This window comes from Didymosphaeria variabile, assembly GCF_027946475.1.
Source record: "Didymosphaeria variabile strain IMI 356815 chromosome Unknown scaffold_9, whole genome shotgun sequence".
NCBI classification, from domain to species: Eukaryota; Fungi; Ascomycota; class Dothideomycetes; order Pleosporales; family Didymosphaeriaceae; genus Didymosphaeria; species Didymosphaeria variabile.
In genome coordinates, this window is record NW_026611628.1 from 368,421 (window position 1) to 391,312 (window position 22,892).

Here is a 22,892-nt window from a genome sequence, read left to right on the forward strand (position 1 = left end):
GAGCACGCACTGCTTTGTTGTCTTTGTCCCCTGGTGAATTGGGTATTCCTGGAGCGTTTGGACATCACGACTGACGTTGCCCTGACGTACCCGAAACTCCCGCGCTAGACCGACCTTCCATTCCTCATCGGTTTCGGCCAGGCCAGCACGCGAAAAGAAAGCCTTTCGTCATCAGCACACCCGTGTGGCCCGCGCAGAAACAAGCCACTGCAGGACGCGCCCAACGTTAATTATACGTCCCGGGCCGCATTGCTCAAAGAAATCCCCTCACACAGCTTCCTCACCCACCAACTCTTTATCTTCGCTCCCCCGCGGCCGCTTCCTGCCCCACCACGGCCGCAATTGCGTCACGCCAGCTGAAGTCAAGGCAGCTGTGCGAACCTAATTCCGACCATCCTCCTGGGAGCAGCCGTCGTACGGCCCATCTTACAAAATGTCTCTCAAAAAAGTATTGGGAAAGCTCAAGACGGGCTCCCACAGCAACCCCACCTCGGACGATGAAAGCGCGGGTGGCATCAAGTCACCACGATCCGGTTCCCACGCGAACGGTGGCGTAACGTCCCCACGATCTTCCGGTGTCTTTGCACACCGAGCCAGTGGGGATTTCAAGCGGGGCCTCGACAGCCCCTCCGGTGTGCTCTCGCCCGCCGACAGCAGGACCAGCATAGATAAGCACTCCAAGAATGACAGTGGCATCTTCCACCGCCGCACCGACAGCCCAAGCCGCAGCCGGACCTTTGGGTCGGGCCATGGCCGCTCTGGCTCCGGTGCCACCCACTCCCCCATCCGCGCCGTCAAGGAGAAGCTGCACATCGGCGGCGACTCGTCCAGCGATGGCGACACTCCGCTCAACCGCGAAGGCGAGCCCATGTCCAAGAACCAGCTACGAAAGCACGAGAGGCAGGCGCAGCAAGAAGAGCGTCACCAGGAGGCTCTGCAGAAGGAGAAGGAAATCGAGCGGAGGAAGAAGGAAATGGAGGCTCAGGCCGCGGCAGAGCTCACTCCAGAGCAGAGGGCGAAGTATGGCATGGTCGCGCCCAACAGCTATGCTGCAGAGTGGAAGCATGAGCCGCGTATGCAGATCCTCGACTTCACCGCTGCTGATGTTGGCAAGCAAGTTGTCTTCCGCGCTAGAATCCACCACCTGCGAAAGATGAGCTCCAAGTTCGTCTTCTTTGTCTTCCGGCAGCAGCTTGCTACCATCCAAGGTATATTGGTCGAGCATGCAGATATATCCAAGTACATGCTCTACTGGGCTGAGCATCTCGAGGCTGAGAGCGTTGTGCTTGTCAAGGGTATTCTCCAGGCGCCAAACAACAAGCAGGGCGACGTCACTGGTGCTACTATCCATGACGTCGAAGTCGCTGTTCACGACCTCCATGTTGAGGCTGCTGTTACCGAGCACCTTCCGTTCAATGTCTACGAAGCTGAGGTCACGCAAGCCGAGGTCGACGAAGACCTCGCGGGCGCTGACCACAAAGAAGGCCACACCCGCGTGAGGATCAATGACCGAACGCGCTTGAGCAATCGTGTCATCGACTTGCGCACAACAGCATCCCAGGGCATCTTCCGCATCCAGTCCGGCATTTGCAACCTCTTCCGCTCTCAGCTAGACCATGAAGGCTTCATCGAGATCCACACTCCTAAACTCCAGGGTGGTGCGACCGAATCCGGTGCCAGTGTGTTCAAGGTCGAATACTTTGGCCGTGGTGCTTTCCTTGCCCAGAGCCCTCAGTTGGCGAAGCAGATGTGTATCTCTGCCGACTTTGGCAGGGTTTACGAAATTGGTGCTGTCTTCCGTGCGGAGAACAGCAACACATACCGCCATTTGACTGAGTACACTGGTCTTGATCTGGAGATGGCGATCGACGAGCACTATCATGAAGTGCTCCGCGTGCTAGACCGCACATTCAAGAATATATTCAAGGGTATCTACGAGCGCTACCGGCCCGAGATTGAGGTGATCAAGAAGCACTTCCCTCACGAGGATCTCGTTTGGTTAGATGAAACTCCCATCATTCCCTTCGCAGAAGGTATTCGCATGCTTAACGAGTCTGGCTGGAGGGACGATGACGGAAACCCTCTGGATGAGAACGAAGACATGGGTACACGTGATGAAGTACAGCTTGGCCGTGTTATCAAGCAGAAGCTTGGCACCGACTACTACGTCCTCGACAAGTTCCCTGCCAACGCACGGCCGTTCTACGCGATGCCCGATCCGAACGACCCCAAGCTCACCAACTCTTTCGATATTTTCGTTCGTGGCCAGGAGATTCTGAGTGGTGGCCAGCGTATCCATGACTCAGACATGCTCCTTGACAAGATGCACCGGATGAAGGTTGACCCACAGACCATGGAAGAGTACATCCAGGGCTTCCAATGGGGTGCTCCTCCGCACGGCGGTGGTGGTATCGGTTTGGAACGTATTCTCATGCTTATGCTGAGCCTGGGCAACATCCGACATGCGTCGCTGTTCCCTCGCGACCCCAAGAGTTTGCCCGAAAAGCCCGTGATCAAGCAACTCCGTCACCCAGAATCCAGCACAATGCACCCGCCGTGGGAAGGCCAAGATCGAGCTGCAGCAGGCATCGACTTCCAGCCCATCACCAAGCTCATTGCCAATTACGGAGATGCTACGAACACATCCTGGTTGGAGCCTCGCACAGAGATCTGGCGAGACGATTTCACGGGAGCTGCTGTGGGCTTCGTTCCCCAGGATGGTTTCGCGATCACCGTGGGTGATCCTCTCTGCCACCCGAGCCAGTATTTGAAGACCATGACTGGCTACCTCAAGTACATCAAGAAGGAGCGTAACCTGAAGCCACTTTGGCTTCTGGTAGGTCACGATGCTGAGGAAGTACTGGCCACCAAGTTCAACTGGCGGACCTTCTCCGTCGTCGCTGAACAGCGTGTCGACCCTGCGCACAACCCTGCGTTCAACGACTCCGACGTACAGCGCAAGGTCCGCCATGCCGAGAAGGAGGGTGTCAAGATCACCGACTACATTGTTGGCACCCCCGTACCGGACGAGATGAAGAAGAGGGTCGATGCCCGTGTAGAAGACTGGCTTAAGGGCAGGAAGGGCCGCCAGGTGCATCTTACCAACATCCACCCATGGCAAGACGAGGAGCACCGGCAATACCACATCGCCATGACACCCGACGGCACCATCGCCGCTCTCGTCGTCATGGCCCAGCTGAGCGCCGACCACGGCTGGCAAGTCAAGTATTCGCTCGACTTCCCGGGCGCACCTTCGGGCTCCATCGAACACGTCGTGCTCCACGCCATGAAGGTCGTCGCCCAGGCCGGCGCCACGACCATCACCTTCGGCGGCGGGGCAAGCAGCAAGTTCACGCCTGGCCACAACGTAAAGGGCACGCGCGTCAAGGTGCTGAGCCGCGCGTACCAGGCCATCGCGACGGAGCTCAAGCTCACGAACAAGACCGAGTTCAGAGAGAAGCTGGGCGCCACGGACGACCCGAGCTATATCTGCTACCCGCCGCATGGGCTGGGCCCGATGGCGATCAAGGCTATCTTGAATTTCTTCGAGGATGATGACTAGACGGATGAGTGAGTGGTAGATAGTAAGTTAGCAAAGAGAGGGGAGGCCTCACAAGAGGTCGAAGGCGTGAGAAGAGGATGGATTGGCGTGATTGACACGACACCTATGATACCTGATAAGATACCATGTGAGGGCGTCCGGAGTGGCCTTTTGAGCCCTTTGGCGCGGCACTTTTTCTTTTGTGACTTCTCTTAGCTATAGTTGCTCATGCCTAATATGATTAGTTGCATTGCGCAAACTTGTGTTTTCTGTGCACATTGCGTGGTTATGTTGATCAACGACGGCGTTCCCGAATTGAGCCCTCTGGGAGAGTTTCAAAGGGGATGGAGCAAATAAGTAAGTTGCCTTGATACGGCTTCAATCATTCGAATTATCTTGTGGAAATACCGACAAAGGATAGGGCAGCTCCAACTCGTAAGAGATCATAGGTCATCAGGAACCATGCGTAGACGTTTGTTGGGGTACAAGTGGCATTTCGAGACTGTCTTAGATTAATATCTAGATATCTCATCAAGTCTGGAAGCAAACTGGATGTTTCTTGTTTTTACGAGGAATTTGTAACGGCGGGACGACTCTCCCCATGCTCAATAATTCTCTTCAACCACACTCGCGATAGCTATGAAGATCTTGGGTCTGCATGGGCTCCACCACTCTTTGCATGGATTCTCATTGCAGGGTTTGTGTCTTAAGTGTTGGACTGGAACGTCTCTTTCAGCTCTTCCGCTGCATCCTACTCACCGTTGACAGCGCTGTAGTTTGATGGCTCCACTCCACCTCGGCCGAGGATGCCGTACACATCCCCAAGCGCACGGCTTCGTTTAGGCGTCATTTCACGCACCGTGATGAAACCCATCAAAACCCCAGAAACCGTTCTTCGCTGCCGAAGCCTCTATATGTGGACTGGGGCGGACGTATCTCGGTGGCCCATCAGCCCTACGCTACTGAGTCAGGCGCGCGACATGGTCCGGATCCCTGTTCCGACCGCAAGCCACCAGCGCGGGGGAAGCTCGGAGGCCTGAACCCCGCAAAACACAGGCCGGAGTCCAACGTCGGGAATCGTGAGCTGCATTACCCATGTGCTGATTGGCGCGCACTAAGCTCAGAGAGGGATGGACCCATCGCATAGCTCGCGTGGTGTTGAGACGTTGTGGGTGCGCGAGGGCGGAAAAGGGTCTACGAGATGAGCTGGACGGAGGGGACGGGAGCGGGAGCTGGGCTGGTGACGACGCCGCGCTGGTGCAGGACGGTGTATAAAGACGAGTATGCCTCTGATTACTGTAAGATACGCCTGGGATAGCACACGCATTCTCTCCCCTTCTTCTGTTGCACGTCTTCTTTGTCTTCAGTGTCTTGCGTCAAGGCGCCGGAACCGGAACCATGTTCCTCACCAACCTCCTAACACCTTATACCCTCCTCCTCTTGCCTGTCCTCTACTACATCCTGCCCTACCTGCGCAACTGGTCCATCCGCGCAATTCCCGGCCCTTTCGCGGCGAAGTTCTCAAATCTATGGCTGCTGTACCAAGCACGGAGAGGACGACGGTTCTTAGCCGTGCACGACGCTCATAAAAAGTACGGGACGCTCGTCAGGATTGCGCCGAACCATGTCAGTATCGCGGATGCGGAGGCCATTCCCATCATCTACGGACACGGCAACGGCTTCTTGAAGAGGTAAGACTCCCCTTTCCCCCAGTCATCTCTTGAGAAGAGCAGTGAAGAGACAGGATGAAATACAAAGCTAAAATGAATAACAGCGACTACTATGATGCCTTCGTCTCCATCCGTCGCGGCCTCTTCAACACCCGCGACCGCGCTGAGCACACGCGCAAACGCAAAACTGTCGCTCACACCTTCTCCGCGAAGTCTGTTGGCCAGTTCGAGCAGTATATGCACCACAACCTCGAGGAACTACAGCGCCAATGGGACCAGCGCGCAGATGCCGAGAAAGGAGGCTACTACAAGATGGATGCGCTGAACTGGTTCAATTATCTCGCGTTCGATGTAATCGGGGATCTGGCGTTTGGTGCGCCGTTCGGCATGCTAGAGAAGGGCGCGGACGTCGCAGAGGTCCGCAAGAGTCCTGATGCCCCGCCGACATACGCGCCTGCAATCGAGGTGCTGAACCGTCGGGGAGAAGTCTCAGGGTACGCCCACCCATCCTCCTCCTTCCCCCGTCCACTGACCCGTCCAGAACCCTCGGATGCTTGCCTCAGTTGAAGCCCTACGCCAAATACCTCCCAGACCCCTTCTTCACCCAGGGCATCGCCGCCGTCGAAAACCTCGCCGGCATCGCAATCGCCCGCGTAAACGACCGCCTCCAGAACCCCTCCGACCGCGTCGACCTCCTCGCCCGCCTCATGGAAGGCCGCGACGAAGCAGGCGCCCCCCTAGGCCGCCAGGAACTCACCGCCGAGGCCCTCACCCAGCTCATCGCAGGCAGCGACACCACGAGCAACACCTCCTGCGCGCTGCTCTACCACTGCCTGACCCATCCCAACGTAGTCAGCAAACTCCACGCTGAGTTGGACGCCGCCATCCCAGACGTAGACCACGTGCCGAATTTCGCACAGGTCAAGGACCTCCCGTACTTAGACGCAGTGATCAAAGAAACGATGCGCATACACTCCACCTCCTCGCTCGGTCTTCCCCGCGTCGTTCCCCCAGGCCCAGGAATCACCATAGCCGGCGCGCACTTCCCACAGGGCACCGTGCTCTCTGTCCCAGCTTACACCATCCACCACAGCACCGCGATATGGGGTCCTGACGCGGAGGACTTCCGCCCTGAGCGCTGGGAAAATGTTACAGAGCAGCAGAAGAACGCTTTTATACCGTTTAGCTATGGGCCGAGGGCGTGCGTGGGACGGAACGTGGCGGAGATGGAGCTGGCGCTTATTGTGGGGACGGTGTTTAGGCGGTATGAGTTTGAGCTGCGGCAGGGGGAGATGGAGACGAGGGAGGGGTTTTTGAGGAAGCCGTTGGGGTTGGAGGTGGGGATGAGGAGGAGAAAAGAATAACGTTCGAGAACTTGGCTTGGTGAAGGGTGAGGCGGTGCTTGTTTGAGAGATCTGGGGGTGGCATGGGCACTGGAGTTACGTAACGTTTCGTTCTGTCATACTAGGTTTTTTCTATGATGATTTCGATTGGTATATATTTACTAGGTACATGTACACTTCCAAGTGCCGAATGAACAATTAGACTGTTGGAGTCGAGCGCTTAAACCGCTCCCCCACCGTGGTTGTATCATCCTCAGCAAGATCAGATTTTGCCAACGATTAGTGTGCTCAGATGCAGAACACGTCGAGGAACAGCCCCATGAAATGCTCGTGCTGTTGCCAAAAACAAAACGTGCATGGATATTACGATGTACGGCAGAATGTCGAGCAATTGTATGCGCATTGCAACGTAATGCTAATAACGCCGTGATTGCTATGGCTGTGCTCAAGAACAAATCCAAAGCAGGAAGATGGGTGTAAAGGCTGGATCACATGCTCACGCCGTTGCGATTGTGTCGAATCTAGAGTCGTTAATCGAGTGGCTTGGTTCGAGTAGGTTTGTTTCTTACAAATAGTGGAGTCTTGAGGACTGCCCATTGTCTCCCATCCCTGGAGAAGTGACGATACTGCCTATCTTCCGTGACCGTCACATCCGGTGGGATTTCGGGTGAAATCCTGTTTCCAACGAAACGACCGGCATCAAGCTCCGGCCATTCCCAGTCGAAGTCTATGTCTCGGGGCTCCCATTTCGTAGCAGTCAACTTCTCTCGCTGCTCACGAAACGCCTTGGGTTTCTTGTTGCCCTGGAACATGTCCAACAAGGACTCGGACAAGGCATTGGATTTCTGTTCTTGCTTCCCCTGGTAGTCGATCCAGCGTTGTAACAGAACCTCTCGAATTTTGGCAAGTCTGTCCACATCAAGTTGTTCACTGGCCACCCGAGCTAGATGAAGGACTCGGGCAATGTTGCTAAATGGCTGGTCACCGAGATCATCCCACATATCGTGCCCGTAGGTCCCGGTGAAATTCTGCTTCAGTAGGAGCGAGATGAACTGTTCGACTTTTCGCAATTCCTTCCTTATCTTGTCTATTTTGCTTTGTGAAAACCCCAAGGAGCTCGCAGGGGCTTCTCCGGATATTTGCATCATTGATTTCTGCCATTCCAATTTGTAGGCTTGGTATTCGGTTTTGAAGGCATCCGCATCAGAATCGGGTCGGGCGGGGTTGGATGGCAAAGATACAATATCATGAAGAGCCGGCTTTTGAACATTGCCTAGAGCCTTGAAGGGCTCTGCCGCCATGATCACCATACTCAGTACCTCGTGAAATCCCCAATTGTATTGCTCCCCGAACTGTAGCAGTAGATCGAGGCCTCGAAGTTTAAAGTTGCCGCTATCCGCGTGCCTGGGCGCGCTATCTCCCGGCCTGATAAGATCGATGAACTTCCTCAACCTCTCGCGAGTATGGAAGACGTGGTAATCTTCTACTGTGATAGATTGTCGGTTACGATAAATTGAACATCCACGGGGAGTTTCTTGGTGACTACCTAAAGTGACTGTGATCCTGAAGTTGCGAACACGCTTGAGCACTGGTAGTAGCCGGCCTGTGACAGCCAGGTCGAAAATGGAACCTTCAACTGATCTTGCCCTTTGCCAGGGAGAAGGTGACTCCAAATGATTGCCGCAAAAGATTGTTCGATATTCGTCGACGTCCACTTCGAAAGGAACTTGCTCGTACGCAACTGCTAAAACTTCTTTGCTGATCTGTAGGTTCACGAACAAGAGCGAGAATTTATTTGCTTTCTTTCCCTCCATTCCTCTCCGGTATGATTGGCAGGTAAGCTTGCCAGATATGGTCTCCGGTAAAACGTGTCGCCAAATCATATCTCGAAGCTCCGCGGGAAGGCCCAGGAGATAGCAGGGAAGTGTGTCGGTACCATTCGCATGCCAGTCGCAGAAGTGAAAAGGCGGATTGGCATTTGCAAGACGATCGCAGCGTCGGCCACACTCTCCGATGGCCTGACAATTGCCCGCAGGAATCTGTAAATACCTGTGCTGTCCGCAAACCGGGAAATACTCAGCTGAGAAGATCCTGGGAGCGCGGCGACAGGTGAGGTTGCGGGTAGTTGTCGCATTGCATTGGCTCGACAAGGCAGACTCGTGTAAGTCACAGTCGACCTCATGCTTTTCTGCGGGTGGGCCTGGCTTTTTCGAGCCCGCGGACGTTGCAGCCATGGTCGAGGGTGGCCTGCCTGCGGAGGGCGTGGGATCGAAGCCGTAACTTTGGGTGGACTGTGGAAGCGAAGTAGAAGCGAGAGCGTGGGTGAGTGGTTAATTAAGTAAATGAAGCAGCTACTGAAGTAGGTGCGCGCCCTTCGAAGCAAACACGCGCTTAATGAGGCAAGAACGCGCAATCACGTGCCTGTGGACGCGCCCGCGCCCGGGCTCCTGCTCTGGTTGAAGAACAAACCCACGAATAGAAGCACAAGGCTTCTACGGAAAGAGGATTCACACGCTCAGATGAACGAATCACAACTAAGAGTCAACGATAGTATTCCCGTATTCAAAACACCATGTGGCCGTATATACAACCCCCACCCCCCAGGCTTCTAACCGCCTCATCTAAGACTGACCAAGCACCCAAAGCTCACCGTTCGACACATCACTCGTCATATACAACCTCCCACTCTTGTCAAACTGCAGACCCGCAGGCCTAAAGCAGCCCGAGCTAGACGACGGCCCGTTACCCGCACACTTGGTAACATCCGGGTTGGAGAAGATATCCTTCGCGGCGCTGTTGCTCGTGAGCGGTTCCGTGGGGACAATCGTGCCATTGTCGCCCTTTTTGAAGTCGACGGCGACGAGCTTGAAGCCCGTGGTCGGCGAGCGGTTCCACGACCCGTGGTACGTGATGAACATCTTGGAGTTGTCGGCGTTGAACTTGCAGTCGATGGGGGCCGAGTGCGGGAACAGCGTCATGGCGGGCTTTGTGGCTTTCTGCTCGCATGTGTCGTCGTTCATGGACGTGCTGGGCGTTTGCACGAACCAGTCGCCGACCTTGAACGTCTTGTCGGTGAAGTCGCTCGGCTGCCAGACGGTGAAGCAGGTTGGGTAGCCGTACCAGTTGTTGTTGGGCTTGGTCACGTCGCCGATGAAGTGGATCTTCTCGCCGGGGTTGTTGTTGTGTACGTCCTTGCCGTTGCGGGTGAATTGGTCACCGCTGTTTTCTACACCCCACAACCTGTGGTTCGTTAGCATGAGTTGAATTATCCGATTGGTAACGTTTCGTACTGGTTGTTCACATCCCAGCACATGCCGACCTCGTTGCGTTGGCCGTAGCCAGCAGTGTAGCCTCCCGAGACGTAGTTGTATCCTCCGCTTGGGAGTTTACTGAGGTCAAAGACCTTGATGATGGCGCGACCAGTAGCTGGGTTGGAAGTGGCAGTATCGATGTTCGCGTTCGAACCGTGAGACACGACAAGAAGGTTTGGCGCGTGCGGCGCGATCTCAAGCGTACGAGTCAAGTGCGAGCCGCCGTTGACCATGCCGGTGATGACGGTGGAGCGCGTGCCTACTGTTGCAGCGGCGGAATCATACGGCCACGAGAAGGCCTGGGTCATGGAACTGGCGTACAAGGTCTTTCCATCTACACTCAAGGTGAGGCCGTGGTTCAGACTGTTCAAAGAAACCAACATCTTTGTCGAGGTGATGCAGCCATCGGTACCAACAACGTGATATGAGATACCCTTGCCAGCTTGTACCACCAACATGTTGCCCTTGTCATCGAATTTGATGCTGCGAGGGAGAGTCAATCCTCCCGCGACCTTGGTCGCCTTCCAGCCAGTAGCGAGTGTACCCGGGTACGCGGGGTTTCCAGCACCGGAGCACGAAGCGGGAATGGCGGCGCCAGCATTGGTGGTGCCAGTCGACCTAACACTGGATGTGACGGTATTGGCAGGGGGAATAGCGGTGGCGCTAGCTGTAGGTGTTGTCAGTAACAGATTGCTCTTCACCAACTGGTCAAAGTTGTCAATGCGAGCGGCGTTAAGATCATGGGTCCAGTGTCCAACATCGGCATGTACGTTAAACGCAGAGTCATTCCGAGCCGGATTTTCCACGGCGGAGGTGCCGAAAGCCCACGCAAACTGGGTAGTTCCCGTGCTATTCAGAACGAATCGGTTTTCGTCGACGTCTTGCCAACCAGTGCAGCCTTTGCATAGAGCGTTCACCGTCCAGTGTGTGCTGTTCTTCGTGGTCCCCTTCATTAGGAAGTGCTCGGCACCATCATAGCCCTGGGGCAAGGCGATGGAGCTATTCTTTGTCAGAAAAGGACTTTTAAAAGCCGAGAGGATTGCGTACTAGGCAAAGCGCGCTGATGCAACTCCAGAGTTTCCATTTGGCCAGGCAACAGTGAGCGGGTTCCATACCATCTGTCCGCCCCATGCGAAGCCGGCCCAGGTATGGTTTATAGGAGCCGTGATTTTGATGATGGCATCGTATGGATCGGTGACGTTTTTCGGGAGAGCAACTCCAAAGGTCAATCCGGACGCAGCGTTCGAGTACGACGAATAACAGATCTTTGTTTCCGCATCGCAGACAACTTTAGATGAGATCTCACCTTGCGCGATCACTGCCAGCGATGTCAGAAAAGCGCATACGCAAAGAGGGTCTATTTACCGTAGCTGGCAAGTGCAATAGCACTACCGAAGAGCTTGTAGGAAGGCATATTGGTGGCAATGGAGGAAGGCGGTCAACTCATCCGAGTATGTCGTCTCCGGGAAAGGAAGTCTTTATGCCTGCGAAAGTCGCATGCTGTGGCGACCCATGAATGTGTGGAGCCACCGCGGGCCATTACCAAGTCCTGTGGCACTTCCATATGGCCCCATATCCTGTGATGTAGGTTTAATGAAGAAGATTGCGGAGAAGCCTTGTAGAAACGCAGACGACTGGCCAATCCCGGCCGATGATATTACAATATACACCGGCAAATCCAATCGCAGTCATTATTCAACAGCATACCCAGGTCACTCTCCTGGGTATGTTTCATGCCGGGCGTGGCAATCGGAAGGGTATGGCGATTGGGTCGCTTCGGCGTTGCCCAGGATGTTAAAAGGCTAATTTGACGAACCATGACCATCTTCCCTATATATTTTGATGGACTGAGCCCGCAACTGACCCGGATTTGGAAGGGAACACCAAGTTTAGCACCTGATGTGTTATCAAGCGTCGGTTAGGCATAGACAACGTGGGGACCAGCGCGGCAGATGTTAGCAACAAATCGTGCGTACGAAGTGTTGAGCATGACCCTGACTGGTTCGACATGTCCCATTGGGACGATGCCCGTTTTCTTCTCACTGAAGAAATATACATGCATAGAAGCACTCGCTGTACGCTTGCAATTCGATGAGAAACCTGGGATTGCATTGTAGATTGTGTCGCATGGACAGCAAGATGACGTTTGTGGGTGAACGCTTAAATTGAATCCAGTACTTTGCTCTGGAGAGAACAGAGATCTATGATAGTAGCGATGTTGTTGATATTCGATCGGCTGCTGTGCAAGCGCTCTTCAACGGACTCCAAGTTGCGTGTCTCGAGCTCGGCAACGGCCGTGCCCCAAGGCTCGATCCCTCGCGACCCGGACGGTAGAAGATGGCTTTCGTCAGCGAGTCTCGCTAGCGAATCGCCCATTGCCTCGTCCGCAGATGATATCTGATTTTGCAGATAGAGGGTTTGTAAGAGCATAAGGCGCTCATTAGTATGGTGCCGAGCGAGATGCGATAGATGAGGGAGAAGGCTAGCGACGAGAACCTTGGAGCTCCCACTTGTAGTATTCTGAGCCGTGGTGTAGGTATCTTGTTTGGCCTCCTCAAGCTCTCCTTGGCGTGTCGCTGGAGGTTGCTGGAAAGAATGGTGCCCCTCGATAGCATTTGCGCGGGATGCTGTGTATTGATTGTAGCAACTCCGGATTTGAGATTCCGATGAAGCGAGATCCTGGCCGTTGGGCTGGGCAACAGGCCGCTTGACCGGGGAAGCATCTTCAATGAACCCAGATTCTTCATCCATCTTAGACAATTCGCCCTGCACCCATTCTACAATCTCTTCTCGCGCACGACTGAGCGCATATACCTGCACAGCCAGACTGGGTACATCCTGCGATGCGCCGTGTACTTCGTTTCGTGCCGCCCTTGCCCGGTCCATGCTCGATCTTGCCTCAAGAACCTCGTTCTTCAGCTTCAGAATAGACGAGGCGCTATTCTCAGCATGTGCCAGACTCTCGAAACGTTCCGCAGGGAGACTGGGTTGCTCACCGATCGAGTCCTTGACAAGATCGCGCGGATCCTTTAGGCCTTCGATGGGGTTCACGTTGAGTAGTTTTTCAAGAGATGCCTGTACAATCTCAATTTCTGCAAATCGACGCCGCTGTCGAAGCAGGGTTATGTAGCTTTGGGCCACGTCGGTTTCTTGAGGAGAGACTTTGACAGAGGACTCGACGACATGGCGTTGCTGAAGTTCTTCCAACGAAGCTTGGAGTCTCTCGAGTTTCGCCTGGGCAGCCTTTTTACTCCTGATTGCTTCTAGATATGCACCGCGGGAACCTTTGAGTCCTGGAGGATTTGTACCGACCGCACCAAGGTTGTGTGGGATCTCGTGATTGAGGTGCTGATTTTGAGTCGCCGCATTGACGGGTCGAAGGGAAGCAGTCAGGTATCTGGAAAGCGTACGGCGCACTCTCAATGTCTCTTCGCGTGTGTTGATATATGGGGACAACGCCCGATCGATGTCCGGAACTGGACACCTCTGCATACTGGCGGTTCACTATAGACTCGATGACGGCAATCGAGATGCGAACAGCCCGAGGAGGTTAACCTCACTTCTAAAGCTGCGCTCAGTAGGCTGCGGCTTGTGAGACGGGAGCGGGCTCCGGTTTGGTGCATGACAACAAAACACCTGCATTTAGTGTCGGTGGGGCTCACGCAGCAGCGGCTAGCGCGTCTTCCCGGGCCGGGCTGGGTCTAAACCCTAAACGCGGAATCACATGACAGCCATTTGTCCACGGGTACGGGTCCACGGGTATGCATAAATTCGCGGCATGGGCAAGCTGTTTTATAGCTTCGCAGTGACCATCCATTGTAGTATGTCCGCATAATAGATGTGTCGTGGAACAACAGACAGTGAAAGTGTACACAGTACATCAAAGGCTATAGGGGCATTTCCAGTCACCAGCTTCCAATGGAATCAGAACTTCAGCTCAGAAGTTCAAGCCCATGCCAGCGTGTCCTCCGTGAGGCTGTTCTACTGCTCGAATAGGAAAGCTGGTCACCCATCAGTTGACTATTGTGGCTTTCATTCCTTCATGTCAGGAATTGCAAATGCTGGTGCAACGAATGAGGCAACGTGGGGGAGCTGGAGATGAGTGCAGCGGGTTCCTAACCAATGGCCCACTGCTACGGGTGTGGCGCGTTTCGCGATCAATGGCGATTAGGTTAGTAGCGGTACTTTGTGATTCATGCGTGATTCGGACCCTTCTGTCGTCCTCCGAGGACGCGCATGCAAGTGAGGGCTGCGGGAATGCGGCTCCAGGGAAGGGTGCTCAGAGAGGTGCTCTCTACGCTGGAGAAGCGCTCATTACCCGGACGCATGACGCCATCTGTGGCAGCGGCATGGTGGGGGTTGTTGATGAGCTTCTTCTGACGAAGGTGCTGCTGCCTCTGCGATCGCTGGTATGGCCCCGGGCGGCATGGCCACAATGAGTACCGGTGCGGTGTGCCAGCGAGTGGTACGGGTTGACGACAGTCTCGCAACGTAACAGCTCCTGATTCGCCGAGTGTGGACGAGGACGACAACGCATCCAGGACCCTGAAGCGCCGCAGCAGGGCCTGTGGGAGATGAGGCCAATAGAAGGCGCGTGTAGCAGCACCCATCCGAGGTCGTCGCCGAGCGCGCGCGCAGAGGCTCGGAAAGCAAGATAATGGAGAAAGCTGCGGTGAAGCAGAGAGCCATGTACGAGTGCCATAGGCAATTGGGTCGCTGCTAGCGGCACAACAAGCTCGACCTGGGCTTGGCAGTGTTTCGTGGCGTGGGCGCGCATTGGGGCCTGTGAAGTTAGTTTACAGGGCTCATTTCGCTTTTTCGCAAAGGGGTCAGGTTGTCTGTCAACCACACACACGTCTCTTCCACAAGCCGAAACTTTACACTGGTAACCCACCTCCGAGGCAGGCTGCTTCGATACACCACGCCTCCTATCAACAAACCGTCGCACGCCCGTCGCTCCGCCCAACGCCCGCTGGTGACCTCATCCCGCTCGCGTACCAGCATTGAAGCCCCTCGGCTCCGCCCCGGTCGCAACCAGCGCATGCCGCCAGGCAACACGGCGCCGCCTGTGAATTGACCTACAGAATGCCCTTCTTCAAGAAGGTCTTTGGGTCCAAAGATGGATCGCGCGGTGCAAAGGCAGGCAACGCCAGCAGCCAGCCCGTGGCACCGCCGAAGCCGCGCTGGGAAGAGTCCTGGACCCGCAAAGAGGTTGCGCCCGACGAGATCCAGGAGCTCATACACGTCTGCACACGAGAGATGAAGTCAAGAGGTGCGATCAATTGCGCATTGGAACCCACACATGGCTGACAAGTGCTAGCACTGGACATTCCCTTCATATTGCTACCCTTCCGCCCAACATCAGAACCCAGCGCCGCTCGCAACTTTGTGCGCAACTTCTTCAGGGCTAATTACGAGGGGAGCAGGCAATTCACTGGCGAGGGGTTGGCGCAGGAAGTGCGCCTCGCAGAGCCATTGGTAGGCGCCTCGTCACATTGAACCCGCAACGGTGGCTAACTCAGACAGACACTTTGTAGCATAATGAAATGGTGTTGGAGCAGATTGCCCGGCGGCGTCGTCAGTTGGGACGCGTACGAGCTTTTCCGCATCGGGGAGTCGGGTAAGCTGCAGATGCGGATGCACATGAGCACGCGTAACCGTGCTAACGCGCGCCACAGATTCCAACTTCGCCAGACACGCCTTCGATACTTTCATTCCACTCAGCGTCGAGTCGGAAGCCCGCAAACGTGTCATCTTCGATTTCTTCGATCTGCTCGCTGCCGTAGCTGCACGAGGCAAGAGTAATGGCATGGGCGGGAGGAAGCTGTCTCGTATGGCCGGATGGTGGGCCTTCGAGTTCACAGACGATGGCAAAGGCTTTGACGGGGGCTACCGCGCATGGGAAAAGTACTGCCTCTCCACTCGCCTCAATGACTGTGTTCTGACCCAACATTAGAGCCGCCGATGCTGCTAGTCATTTGTTCTTCGCCTACTTGCGCTCTCTATCTCCGGACGCCAATGTTATGAGCGGTATTAATGCTCTTCCCAGATCACTTCTGTCGTTGCTATCGCAGACCGAATACCCGCCACAAGCGCCACAGCTCATGTTCCAGACCACCACCAAAGTCGTTATGATCGTGGACTCTGTGTCTCCTACGCCATTTGCCCTTTTGCGCCGAGCGAAGAATTTTGAATACCGCGACGATGACGAGGCTCTGCAGGCCTTCTCATCTTATGACGATACCGTCACAGCATTGACTGACGAGTGCCGCAGAGTGCTAGATTCCATCTCTTCCGCCAATCAATCTGTGGCAGCAGCGGCGGAGGGTTCGAAACAAGATCCATCCTGGTCCAAATTTGAAGATCTGGGTTTCTCGGGAATACTAGATAGTCCATCGCTGAGTACTAACGGTGCGCCAAGTGAGTCCGGTACACGCGAGTTCTCCAGCATGAGATCAGGGGCACGCTCGCGGAACAACGACTTTGGTCGACCTACAACACCTTCCTGGGCTGATTTCCTTTCCACTGGCTTTCCAGACGAGAACAACAATACGTCGACATTACTATCACCTTCCGCAAAACTTCCACCCATTGGCGAAGCTGCTCGCGTGCAAAGCTCACAATCCCACGTGCGCAACTTGCGCGGCGAGGAGGATCTCGATCCTGGTGAACTTGCGAGCATCACTCAGCTTGACCTCGACGATACATTCTGGTGGGTCTGGATGACGAGTCTAGCATCCGAGGAAACCACCGAGCGCAAAGCTGCCTTTGGGAGATGCACATTGATCGAGACGAAGATTGCAGGCGCGAAATGGCTCGTGATGGAAGAGCAGGTCAAGGGCGCCTCGCCTGGACAGGAAGAAGGAGCTTATATCGCGGAGAAGAAATCTATGTTCAGCTGGACCAAGCGGGGTCGGTTAGGGCGGAGAAAATCTACGGGCAAGAAGCCAACAGCTAAGGAGCCGTATAACCGCACAACCCAAAACACGCCAATGAGCAAGACCAGTATCGGTCCAGATCAGCACGCTCGTGTCCAAGCCGCCGCAGCAAGACTAGCCCAAGACCAGAGAAACCTACAAGCTGCGGAGCAGCTTGCCCAGCGCCGCGGTAGGAACGATGATGCAAATTCAACCAAGACGAACAGTGTCCTCACACTGCAGCCCCACCTACTGAGTGAAGCTGGACCAGCAATGAAGTGGGATAAGAGGTTCGGGGAAGGTGCAAAGGATCGTGATGCACTCCGTGCTCAGTACCTCGGCGACGTGGCAGCTGGCAAAGGCTCGAATACCAACCTTCTGTCTACTGCGAATGGGAATGGGAGCACTGCGGCTTTGTCTCACCGCAATCATTCAAACCGTGATCTTCCTGCGCTGCCTACAGCTGAGGAGAACGCGCCACCATCCCCTGCACCTCAGGCTTTCCCGGAGCCGCAGTACAACGGAGCTTCGAGCTCGGCTCCACCACCTCCGGAGAAAGCAGCGCTATCGCCTGCCGTTTTCGATGATAAATCCGGTCCTGCATTAGACCAGCATCCAGCGCTCAGGAAGCCTGTTCCAGTGCAGCCTGAGACACGTCCCAGTGACGAGCATGGTCCTGTTTCAGACGCAAAGAAGTCCCCTCCTTCGAAATTAAAGAAGAACAAGAAAGAGGGCGGTGGTGGATTCCGAAAGCTTTTTGGCAAGAAGAGGGCTGAAGCTCCAGCGCCAGTGACCACTAAACCCGACGACGACGCACGCCTACGTGCAATTGAGGCCACCAGAAGCGTTTCGCGAATCGACGATCACGGCGACGCTCGTGAGCCCTCCCCAGCCCGCAGCGTTGAGAAGCCATTGCCCCCACCAACTTTCCCTACAGATGCACAGCATAGTCCAGCGTTATCGGCGATCTCGAAGACGTACCATGAACCGGCGCTCCAAGTGACGCCCACCCCGAACAGGCACCAAGACCCAGAGGCAAACGCTGCGTTCTCCACTTTCGACCAAGGACCCATGGACGACATGCCAGCCTTCGTGCCCGATGATTCCGACGACGACGATGCAGCTCCGAGCGTGCCTCGCTACGCACCTCCAGCAGTGCCGGAAGAATCTACGCCCTCACGACGCTCCATTGACAACATCTCAGAGGAGTCAGTGGATGATTCGGCGCAGGCACCTCAGACGCAGGACCGCTGGGCACAGATCAGGAAGAACGCCGCTGAGCGCGCTGCCCGCTTGAGCGAGGAGCAGTCTCGCAGAAGCCACAGCCAGAGCGTGCGCACCGACGAGGGAGAAACCAGCGGCGAAGAGACGATCGAGAGCCGCGTCGCGCGCATCAAGGCGAGAGTCGCGGAGCTCACGGGCAATGTCGACGGTCAGCCCGGGGCCCAGGCGCCGGCTAGGCGATAGGAAAGAAGATGTTTGCTTTTGTAACAAGGTTCGTACGCCTGTTTTCTATCTGAGGCTTCTTCGAGCAAATCCGCTAATGCGTGCAGCAGGATCTTCATCTTCCCGCACACGTACGCGCTTCCGTACGCGCTTCCCTGCTTTGTCAAACCTGAGCGTCTCTTGCGCTGCTCTGCTCTGCAACACTCTGCGATACTCTGCTCTTCTGATACCCCTTTTCTCATACTTCGAATAATACCCCTTGTTTGTTTTCTCCTTCTATCCTATCCCGTCCTGAAGTAGTAATGCCACTCCGATTACACTGGAACTCTTCTGGTCGTTGCTTTACCTTCTAATACACTTGTGTCAAGGTGGATTAATCGGCGTGCTTTTCTTGGCAGATGAACGGCTTTTATGGAGTGTTTGTTTCTGCCCCTGTGGAGGGTAGGTGGGATCGGGTTGTTGTTTTTGGGGCTATATATCTAGATTGATTGCACGGTTTGGGTGTACACGCACGATATACCAGCTTCGAGCTACCGTCATCGTGGAATCTGGCTTTTCTCACTACATCCTGCATCTGCTGCGCTTGTGATGTGACATTGCATGATGTATTTTCACTCTCATACTAGTATCTATGGATATCAAAACGCCAAATGCAACACGCCCACCTTCATGCGTTGACGCGAAAAGCACTATCTCCCCTTCGCAAACTTGCTCTTCTTTTTCTTGCCGCCCTCCTTGAACTTCTCCGCTTCCTTGTATGCCTCGTCCACGGCTTCGCCCGCTTTCCGCTTGTTGGCTTTGCCCGTCTTGACGCTGACGGTGGAGCTCACCGCTCCGCCTTTCTTCGCCGCATCACGGACCTGGCGCTCTGCGTCGGTCCAGTCGGCTGCTCCGGCTCCGATTTCGTACCTGTAAATAAACATTAGCATCATAGGTACGCGAAAAGTCGGTTCAATGCATAGCCCAGCCTGAGTGGTCTCGACGCATAACACCGTAGTAGGGATCCACTTACTTCCCAAGCGGCAGCGCATCAATCATCGCCTTCGCCCTTTCGCGCTCCTCTCGCAGAGCCTCATCACCGCCCTCCCGTAGCTCCTCATCGAGGTCCTTCTCGAGCGGCTTGAAGCGCGCAGCACCGCCTTCTGCATCGCCATCCACACCGTCATGCTCTACCTCCATAGCCTCCGGCATCGTCTCTTCGATAGCGCCTTCGACGATGCCGCGGAACGTAGTGGCGACCTTACGGATGACCTTGACAAACATGGCTAGCAGCTGACTATTGCTGAGCCCAAGTTCCTTCTCCACGTCTGAGAACTCCTTCCGCTGCAGCCCGATTGCAAGTAGAATCGCAGTCTGCACACCGCTCATCTTGACCTGACCCTTGAGTCGGCCCGTGAAATAAAGCTCTGCGATCTTGGGCAGCATGTCGAGGATAACGTGGTAGTCGAGCATGTTGTTGGCGTACGAATCGAGGCGCTTGAGGTCGTAGGCGCTGAGGAGGTTGTCTAGTTCTGCTTTCGCGATGGGTCTGGGAGCGAGGTCGACGTCTAGCTTTGAGCCTGCGGAGGCGGACTCGTCTATTGAGAGGGAGGTAACGGCAGGGAATGTGCGGAATTGGTAGGAGAGGAGAGAGAGGAATCGTTTTTGAAAGTCCTTGGCGAAGGCGGCCACCCAGCTGCCGTCCGAGGTCGTTGTCTCGAGCGACCGCAGCATGACGCAGGTGTGCTCTCCTGTGAGCTCGTTGGCCGTTTGTCGAAGATATACGGGAACAAATGAAGCTCGTTTCCAGAACTTGTGTAGTTGAGGCGTTAAACCGTATGAAACGCCGACATAGTCGAGCTGAGGTGCTTTGAGTTCCGGTAGTCGAGCAAAAAGTGGAGGCATGTCCTTTGCTTCCCTGACCTTCACATCGTCCTTCAGGAGTGTCGCGCTTTCCAGCTCTTCCTCAGTCACTCTCCGCATGCCTTCGAGTTCCTTTGGCTCTGTTTCCGAAAGGCTCGCAAGCTTGCCGTCGTAGAAGTCAACAAGAAGCTCCAGTGCTCGTGAACCGTAGCCCATGTTGGTGTAGTCGGGGTTTGTTGCTATCCGTATTACACGTGCGCCTGAAAGTCCTGCAAAGTTCTCATCCTGGAATTGCTGGGAGACAATCCAAGGTATGAGATCACCACCGGCGCGCTGTCCTCTGTTAAGACTGCTGAGCACGCTCTCTCTGCTAATCTGGCCTTCAAGTGCTACCTGCACCACGCAAAGTGGCTCCGGAAGCTTGTTATCCTCTGTTACTGGTGGGACGAGGACAAATAGCTGATGTGCTGGGGCGTCCGACATAAGTTGAAGGTCATTAGGTGAGTTCTTGTAATGACTCGCGACGTAGAGGGCCATCATCTTCTGCAAGAACTTCTCTGCTGCTGGATTGAAGGAGAATAGGGTATCGCGATTAACATGGAGAAGCTGACATTCGGACGGATGCGGGCATCCCTGAGTGTTCATCTTTGACCGTGGAAGAGTGGCATCAAGGCAGAGCACGTCGTTGAGCCATCGCTCTACAGAGTCGCCCTGGGCATAACGAATAGGTTCCGAGAGTGTGATTTCGCGCAGCGAGCGACCAGCCATCGAGGTCTCGGTGCCATCCTTCGACTCCTTGCCCGTCGAGCGGTCGATGACATGGTCGGCTCCATTTGCTCGCCCTCGAGATTGTTCTCGCAACTGTTGAATGAGCTTTAATGACAATGATCGTCCAGTGCCTTCGTAACCGTTGATTGTGGATGCCATGAAAACGAGATACGGTCCCATCAGTTTTCGTACCAGAGGCAACGGTATCGCCGCCGCTTCATCGATAACAACCAACTCAGCCTGGCCAAGGGTGTATGCATCCTGGGGCTGAATGTACTGAATGGTCTGTCGGTGTTGTCGGTGCACGTTGACGCGCACGATAGCCTTGTTGAAGTCCGGGTTCGTCGATTGCATGATGGTGTAATCTTGGTGATCCATGTATCCAAGCGCATCGAAACCCTTGAAAACGAACTCAAAAAGCGTTTTCAAGTTCTCCGGACTAGGCGAGGTAATGAAGATGTTGCTATAGCCGTGGGCGACCGCGGCAGCTACAGCAACACCCAGCGCTGCAGACTTTCCGCGACCACGAGCAGCAGTCAAAGTCACAGTGCTCTGCAGTGTTTTCTCCGAAATTGCATCGACAAATGTGAGCAGTGCTTTCGCTTGATCTACGGTCTTCGCAAGCTTGACCAAATCACCGACCGGCGGCGTGTCTGCCAAGGATTCTTTGATCTCTTCCAACTCCTTTGCCTTCGGTGTCTTACCTTCAGCTTCCGGGTCCGGTGGCGGCAGTTGCTTAACGCTTTTGCCGCCTGAGAGGGGAAGCACATTCAGCTCGTCGTCCACGACCAAACACGAGTCGCATTTCCCCAATGACAGTATAAAGCGCTCGTTGAAGCGCGCGACCACATCGCTATGCGCTTCAGTCCGGTACCGCGAGTGGACGTCCATGGATAATGTGTACAGCTGCTTCAAGCTGTTCATGCCCTTAAGCAATAGAATCACAAGTCCACCTCCTTCGACGGTTTCTATTGTCCGGGCGAGCAGATTCGGCGTGATACCCTCGAAGTCCTGCAATATGCACATGCCGTATGTGTTACCCAGAATCTTCTCGGTCTCCTTATAGTAAACATATCGGACGTTTTGCGTTGAGACGAATAGTTCGAAGGGGTCTTCCGTATCGATATCGCGTATCCCACGCTTTACTTCGTTCTTGATCTTCTTCTCGCGCTTCTTGCGGTGACTATTCAATCACGTTAGCCTCTGCAATTGCCTAATGCGGTGTTCGTTCCCACCTTGAGAAACCCAAAAGCTGCTTCTTGTATGCCCAAAGAACCGACTTGTTGAGCTTCACGTCCACGTTCAGCAGGATGTGGTACAGGTTGACTATGACATCTTTCTGGCGATCGCCAACGACCACGAAGAAGCTTCGTTTCTTTTCTTGCGCGCCATTACGAATCAAAGCGGGTATCCGCGAGTCACTGCGATCCAGTCAGTATAGCCCTCATGTAAGTTTCTGTATATTGCGTTCCGTACATGGCTTTCTTCGGCATGTTGACCGCTGCGCAAGCTTCCCCGCCACCTCCCACAGGTAGTGGCTATGTCCGGCACAATATTCTGAGTAGCTAGAGATTTCCTACGCGAAAGAAATCTTATAGCTTCGAGCGATTCTGAGGCGTGGGTGCACTTGGGGTGCGTTTGCGCGGGTTGCGGCGGTCGTGAACTCGAAATCTTGGCTCGAAAAATGTTAGCGGGCGGCAGAATCTAAGCATTGGTCGGCGTTGTGGGATGCCAAGCCCGACACCGCTTTCCTGATTGAGTTCCACCCGGATGGGACATACAACAGCCGATCGAGGCTTTCTAGAGCCATCTGTACTTCAATACCGTTTCCAAAAATCTTCGCATTGCTTGTTATACGCTGGTTAGGAATGGTTGCAGAATGCCAAGCTTGACACCGCACACCTTGAACGAGGCCAGACAAAACGGCCGACTGTCGAGGTTCGAACAGCTCTTCTTCGCTCATCGTGACTAACTACCATTCTCCTTATCCCTGGCCTGGTGAAGTTTCGCTATTGTGGCAGACACGATCGCCCGCAGCATCGTCTCACTCATTC

At 54.8% G+C, this 22,892-nt stretch overlaps 7 protein-coding genes across 7 annotated transcripts; 3 read left to right on the forward strand and 4 right to left on the reverse strand.

Moving 5' to 3' along the window:
* Positions 1 to 433: 433 nt before the first annotated feature.
* DPS1 (aspartate--tRNA ligase dps1) lies at positions 434 to 3,562 on the forward strand (the record flags this gene model as incomplete). The annotated part of the gene is made up of 1 exon (XM_056220155.1): positions 434 to 3,562. The coding sequence occupies one exon, from the start codon at positions 434 to 436 to the stop codon at positions 3,560 to 3,562; it is 3,129 nt and encodes a 1,042-aa protein (XP_056065458.1).
* A 1,377-nt stretch (positions 3,563 to 4,939) lies between these two features.
* On the forward strand, positions 4,940 to 6,575 carry N0V89_011425 (uncharacterized protein; the record flags this gene model as incomplete). Its single annotated transcript, XM_056220156.1, has 3 exons — positions 4,940 to 5,232; positions 5,316 to 5,705; positions 5,753 to 6,575. 3 exons carry the CDS (start codon positions 4,940 to 4,942, stop codon positions 6,573 to 6,575), a joined length of 1,506 nt encoding a protein of 501 aa, XP_056065459.1.
* A 509-nt stretch (positions 6,576 to 7,084) lies between these two features.
* N0V89_011426 (uncharacterized protein) lies at positions 7,085 to 8,736 on the reverse strand (the record flags this gene model as incomplete). Its single annotated transcript, XM_056220157.1, has 2 exons — positions 7,085 to 8,603; positions 8,732 to 8,736. 2 exons carry the CDS (start codon positions 8,734 to 8,736, stop codon positions 7,085 to 7,087), a joined length of 1,524 nt encoding a protein of 507 aa, XP_056065460.1.
* A 439-nt stretch (positions 8,737 to 9,175) lies between these two features.
* On the reverse strand, positions 9,176 to 11,279 carry N0V89_011427 (uncharacterized protein; the record flags this gene model as incomplete). The annotated part of the gene is made up of 4 exons (XM_056220158.1): positions 9,176 to 9,794; positions 9,845 to 10,864; positions 10,913 to 11,183; positions 11,231 to 11,279. The coding sequence occupies 4 exons, from the start codon at positions 11,277 to 11,279 to the stop codon at positions 9,176 to 9,178; spliced, it is 1,959 nt and encodes a 652-aa protein (XP_056065461.1).
* A 746-nt stretch (positions 11,280 to 12,025) lies between these two features.
* Positions 12,026 to 13,357, reverse strand: N0V89_011428 (uncharacterized protein; the record flags this gene model as incomplete). The annotated part of the gene is made up of 1 exon (XM_056220159.1): positions 12,026 to 13,357. One exon carries the CDS (start codon positions 13,355 to 13,357, stop codon positions 12,026 to 12,028), a length of 1,332 nt encoding a protein of 443 aa, XP_056065462.1.
* Positions 13,358 to 14,950: 1,593 nt separating this feature from the next.
* Positions 14,951 to 18,249, forward strand: N0V89_011429 (uncharacterized protein; the record flags this gene model as incomplete). Its single annotated transcript, XM_056220160.1, has 5 exons — positions 14,951 to 15,137; positions 15,186 to 15,343; positions 15,392 to 15,485; positions 15,544 to 15,772; positions 15,915 to 18,249. 5 exons carry the CDS (start codon positions 14,951 to 14,953, stop codon positions 18,247 to 18,249), a joined length of 3,003 nt encoding a protein of 1,000 aa, XP_056065463.1.
* A 668-nt stretch (positions 18,250 to 18,917) lies between these two features.
* NAT10 (N-acetyltransferase 10) lies at positions 18,918 to 22,331 on the reverse strand (the record flags this gene model as incomplete). Its single annotated transcript, XM_056220161.1, has 4 exons — positions 18,918 to 19,137; positions 19,241 to 22,021; positions 22,074 to 22,259; positions 22,315 to 22,331. 4 exons carry the CDS (start codon positions 22,329 to 22,331, stop codon positions 18,918 to 18,920), a joined length of 3,204 nt encoding a protein of 1,067 aa, XP_056065464.1.
* Positions 22,332 to 22,892: the final 561 nt, after the last annotated feature.